Source organism: Hyla sarda, unplaced genomic scaffold, assembly GCF_029499605.1.
Source record: "Hyla sarda isolate aHylSar1 unplaced genomic scaffold, aHylSar1.hap1 scaffold_72, whole genome shotgun sequence".
NCBI classification, from domain to species: Eukaryota; Metazoa; Chordata; class Amphibia; order Anura; family Hylidae; genus Hyla; species Hyla sarda.
In genome coordinates this window covers 746,393-752,392 of record NW_026610740.1, presented here as the reverse complement: position 1 = coordinate 752,392, position 6,000 = coordinate 746,393, and the positions used below count along the sequence as shown (strand labels likewise).

The 6,000-nt window shown below is 43.8% G+C and overlaps 1 protein-coding gene across 1 annotated transcript in view; it reads right to left on the bottom strand.

The window, feature by feature from the left end:
- Positions 1-1,430: 1,430 nt before the first annotated feature.
- ABCC9 (ATP binding cassette subfamily C member 9) overlaps positions 1,431-6,000 on the bottom strand; it is a gene marked incomplete at its 3' end in the record, with an annotated part of 118,863 nt that continues 114,293 nt past the window's right edge. Inside the window, exons 11-13 of the mRNA XM_056554437.1 lie at positions 2,905-3,060; positions 1,664-1,798; positions 1,431-1,593 (exon numbers count right to left, since the gene is read on the bottom strand). Coding sequence (XP_056410412.1) covers positions 1,431-1,593; positions 1,664-1,798; positions 2,905-3,060 — 454 coding nt within the window. The remainder of the gene's footprint in view (positions 1,594-1,663; positions 1,799-2,904; positions 3,061-6,000) is intronic.

Below are 6,000 nucleotides of genomic sequence, written 5' to 3'. Positions count from 1 at the left end.
TGGTTACATGTTGCTATGTATATGGCGGTGAATACAGTCTTGTTACCTCCTTTTAACTGAAGTGTGTGTTAAAAAACAAAGTCTCTGCCCAGTCGTGGGGTCTTACTGGTGAGTGCAAGTAACCTGGAAGGAGCAGAGGTAATTAATTACCCCTCACCTGAGTTGGTACCAATAAAAGCCCTTACCTGTTAGACCCACGACGTCACTGAGGAAGAGCGCGCATGCGCTTGAAACGCGTATGACTATGGAGGGAGTCGGTTTTACTGTGTGATGTTTGTCTATTTTTGATACGGAAAATAAAGCTGCAAATATTCATCTGGTGCCGGACCACCCTTTGTTTTCTCTGCTGGATACATTGATTTCCCTGATGTATCTAAACGGATCGGCTACAGCAGAGGGAGGACGGATCCACTGAGATCAACCACAGGGAGGAGAACCCCAGGTCTATAAGGGGTTAATACAGTCCTGTATACACGGATATCATGTGGTCCCTTCTCAGCCCGCAGCTCAGTGTATTCCATCCAGATAGTGAGATGTGCCGAATGTAAATCCCCACCGCCCGCTCCACCTAACCCCCCACGGCCCGCTCCATGTACCTCCCACCGCCCGCTCCCCGTACCCCCCCCGCCTGCTCCACGGTCCCCCCCTGCCCGCTCCACGTACCCACCGCCCCCCCCCACCGCCTGCTCCACGTACCCCCACCGTTCGCTCCACGTACCCCCCACCGCCCGCTCCACGTACCCCCACCCCCACCGCCTGCTCCACATATCCCCACCGATCGCTCCACATACCCCCACCCCCACCGCCTGCTCCACATACCCCCCCCCCCCACCGCCTGCTCCACATACCCCCCCCCCCCCCCCACCGCCTGCTCCACATACCCCCCCCCCCCACCGCCTGCTCCACATACCCCCCCCCCCCACCGCCTGCTCCACATACCCCCACCCCCACCGCTCGCTCCACATACCCCCCCCCCCTCACCGCTCGCTCCACATACCCCCCCCCTCACCGCTCGCTCCACATACACACCCCCTCACCGCTCGCTCCACATACCCCCCCACCGCCTGCTCTACGTACCCCCACCGCCTGCTCCACATACCCCCCATCATCCGCTCCACATACTCCCACCACATACCCCCACCCCTCGCTCCACATACTCGCTCCACATGCCCGCTCCACATTCCCCCACCGCTCACTCCACATACCCCCACCGCTCGCTCCACATACCCCCACCCCCACCGCTCGTTCAACATACCCCCACCCCTCGCTCCACATACCCCCACCCTCACCGCTCGCTCCACATACCCCCCCCACCGCCTGCTCCACATACACACACCCCCCCCCCCCCCCGCACGCTCCACATAACCCCACCGCCTGCTCCCCATACTCCCATCATCCGCTATCAGGCCACCCATCATCTCAGCACTCACTGGAGAGGGAGGTATGGAGTGCGAAAGTCTTTAGACTGGTTAACTCCTTCATTCTGGTCTCCTCCACGCTGGAGCAGAAGATGTTCTCCCAGGCGTACAGCTTCAGCAGTTTGATGCCTTTCAGGATCTCGTTCGTCTTCTTCAGCCGCTCGGTAGAATAATCCTGAAGATACAAAGAGAAAGTCATTACAAAGCATGAGAGTCACCAACGGGGCCCCCGGGGCCACACTTACCAGGGTGTTCTTCTGAACCTCCGCCAGCTTGGTAGCGATGAAGTATTGTACCGGAGCGAGCAGCAAGATGACCGCGGCACCAACCAGAGCGCTGACCCCCAGGAGCTTATACAAGAGGATGACCCCCATAATAATCTACAAGGAGGAAATGGAATCAGGGGTCAAGGAATGTGATCACAGCCCCGCCCCCTGTATGACATCACTGATATAATATAATAGAAATATAATGACATGTGATCACAGCCCCACCCCCTGTATGACATCACTGATATATAATAGTAATATAATGACATGTGATCACAGCCCGGCCCCCTGTATGACATCACTAATATAATATAATAGTAATATAATGACATGTGATCATAGCCCCACCCCCTGTATGATATCACTGATATAATATAATAGTAATATAATGACATGTGATCACAGCCCCGCCCCCCCTGTATGACATTACTGATATAATAGTAATATAATATGACATGTGATCACAGCCCCGCCCCCCCTGTATGACATCACTGATATAATAGTAATATAATGACATGTGATCACAGCCCCGCCCCCTGTATGACATCACTGATATAATAGTAATATAATGACATGTGATCACAGCCCCGCCCCCTGTATGACATCACTGATATAATATTATAGTAATATAATGACATGTGATCACAGCCCCGCCCCCTGTATGACATCACTGATATAATATAATAGTAATATAATGACATGTGATCACAGCCCCGCCCCTGTATTACATCACTGATATAATATAATAGTAATATAATGACATATGATCACAGCCCCGCCCCCTGTATGACATCACTGATATAATATAATAGTAATATAATGACATATGATCACAGCCCCACCCCCTGTATGACATCACTGATATAATAGAATAGTAATATAATGACATGTGATCACAGCCCCGCCCCCTGTATGACATCACTGATATAATATAATAGTAATATAATGACATGTAATCACAGCCCCGCCCCTGTATGACATCACTGATATAAAATAGTAATATGACATGTGATCACAGCCCTGCCCCCTGTATGACATCACTGATATAATATAATGACATGTGATCACTGCCCCGCCCCCTGTATGACATCACTGATATCATATGACATGTGATCACTGCCCCGCCCCCTGTATGACATCACTGATATCATATAATGACACTGTGTAGAAGTTTTATTTGCCCCTTTATTAAAGATGCCCTTACTTGGCTGCTGTACCTGCACAGGCATCGCCCACAGATTTGGGCACAGGAACAGGAACCACATCAGCTGATTGGTCTCGATGGCCACAAGGTTATTAATCTGCCCCAGAGTCATCTCCCCCATAGACATATTAGAGGTGGAAAGTTTCAGGATTTTGTTGTAGATCATAGCCTGAAAGAGAAGGAGAGTATAATAGTACTGGAGCGTTATAAGAGGAGCGGCTGATATCATCACATATGATGTAATATATAGAGATTATATCAGTACTGGAGCATTATAAGAGGAGCGGCTGATATCACATATGATGTAATATATAGAGATTATATCAGTACTGGAGCGTTATAAGAGGAGCGGCTGATATCACATATGATGTAATATAGAGATTATATCAGTACTGGAGCGTTATAAGTGGAGCGGCTGATATCATCACATATGTAATATATAGAGGTTATATCAGTACTGGAGCGTTATAAGAGGAGCGGCTGATATCATCACATATGATGTAATATATAGAGATTATATCAGTACTGGAGCGTTATAAGAGGAGCGGCTGATATCACATATGATGTAATATATAGAGATTATATCAGTACTGGAGCGTTATAAGAGGAGCGGCTGATATCACATATGATGTAATATATAGAGGTTATATCAGTACTGGAGCGTTATAAGAGGAGCGGCTGATATCATCACATATAATGTAATATATAGAGGTTATATCAGTACTGGAGCGTTATAAGAGGAGCGGCTGATATCATCACATATGATGTAATATATAGAGGTTATATCAGTATTGGAGCGTTATAAGAGGAGCGGCTGATATCACATATGATGTAATATATAGAGATTATATCAGTACTGGAGCGTTATAAGAGGAGCGGCTGATATCACATATGATGTAATATATAGAGATTATATCAGTACTGGAGCGTTATAAGAGGAGCGGCTGATATCATCACATATGATGTAATATATAGAGATTATATCAGTACTGGAGCGTTATAAGAGGAGCGGCTGATATCATCACATATAATGTAATATATAGAGGTTATATCAGTACTGGAGCGTTATAAGAGGAGCGGCTGATATCATCACATATGATGTAATATATAGAGATTATATCAGTACTGGAGCATTATAAGAGGAGCGGCTGATATCACATATGATGTAATATATAGAGATTATATCAGTACTGGAGCGTTATAAGAGGAGCGGCTGATATCACATATGATGTAATATAGAGATTATATCAGTACTGGAGCGTTATAAGTGGAGCGGCTGATATCATCACATATGTAATATATAGAGGTTATATCAGTACTGGAGCGTTATAAGAGGAGCGGCTGATATCATCACATATGATGTAATATATAGAGATTATATCAGTACTGGAGCGTTATAAGAGGAGCGGCTGATATCACATATGATGTAATATATAGAGATTATATCAGTACTGGAGCGTTATAAGAGGAGCGGCTGATATCACATATGATGTAATATATAGAGGTTATATCAGTATTGGAGCGTTATAAGAGGAGCGGCTGATATCACATATGATGTAATATATAGAGATTATATCAGTACTGGAGCGTTATAAGAGGAGCGGCTGATATCATCACATATGATGTAATATATAGAGGTTATATCAGTATTGGAGCGTTATAAGAGGAGCGGCTGATATCACATATGATGTAATATATAGAGATTATATCAGTACTGGAGCGTTATAAGAGGAGCGGCTGATATCACATATGATGTAATATATAGAGATTATATCAGTACTGGAGCGTTATAAGAGGAGCGGCTGATATCATCACATATGATGTAATATATAGAGATTATATCAGTACTGGAGCGTTATAAGAGGAGCGGCTGATATCATCACATATAATGTAATATATAGAGGTTATATCAGTACTGGAGCGTTATAAGAGGAGCGGCTGATATCATCACATATGATGTAATATATAGAGGTTATATCAGTATTGGAGCGTTATAAGAGGAGCGGCTGATATCACATATGATGTAATATATAGAGATTATATCAGTACTGGAGCGTTATAAGAGGAGCGGCTGATATCACATATGATGTAATATATAGAGATTATATCAGTACTGGAGCGTTATAAGAGGAGCGGCTGATATCATCACATATGATGTAATATATAGAGATTATATCAGTACTGGAGCGTTATAAGAGGAGCGGCTGATATCATCACATATGATGTAATATATAGAGGTTATATCAGTACTGGAGCGTTATAAGAGGAGCGGCTGATATCATCACATATGATGTAATATATAGAGATTATATCAGTACTGGAGCGTTATAAGAGGAGCGGCTGATATCACATATGATGTAATATATAGAGATTATATCAGTACTGGAGCGTTATAAGAGGAGCGGCTGATATCATCACATATAATGTAATATATAGAGGTTATATCAGTATTGGAGCGTTATAAGAGGAGCGGCTGATATCACATATGATGTAATATATAGAGATTATATCAGTACTGGAGCGTTATAAGAGGAGCGGCTGATATCACATATGATGTAATATATAGAGATTATATCAGTACTGGAGCGTTATAAGAGGAGCGGCTGATATCAGTCACATATGATGTAATATATAGAGATTATATCAGTACTGGAGCGTTATAAGAGGAGCGGCTGATATCATCACATATGATGTAATATATAGAGGTTATATCAGTACTGGAGCGTTATAAGAGGAGCGGCTGATATCATCACATATGTAATATATAGAGGTTATATCAGTACTGGAGCGTTATAAGAGGAGCGGATGATATCATTACATATGATGTAATATATAGAGGTTACATCAGTACTGGAGCGTTATAAGAGGAGCGGCTGATATCAGTCACATATGATGTAATATATAGAGATTATATCAGTACTGGAGCGTTATAAGAGGAGCGGCTGATATCATCACATATGATGTAATATATAGAGATTATATCAGTACTGGAGCGTTATAAGAGGAGCGGCTGATATCATCACATATGATGTAATATATAGAGGTTATATCAGTACTGGAGCGTTATAAGAGGAGCGGCTGATATCACATATGATGTAATATATAGAGG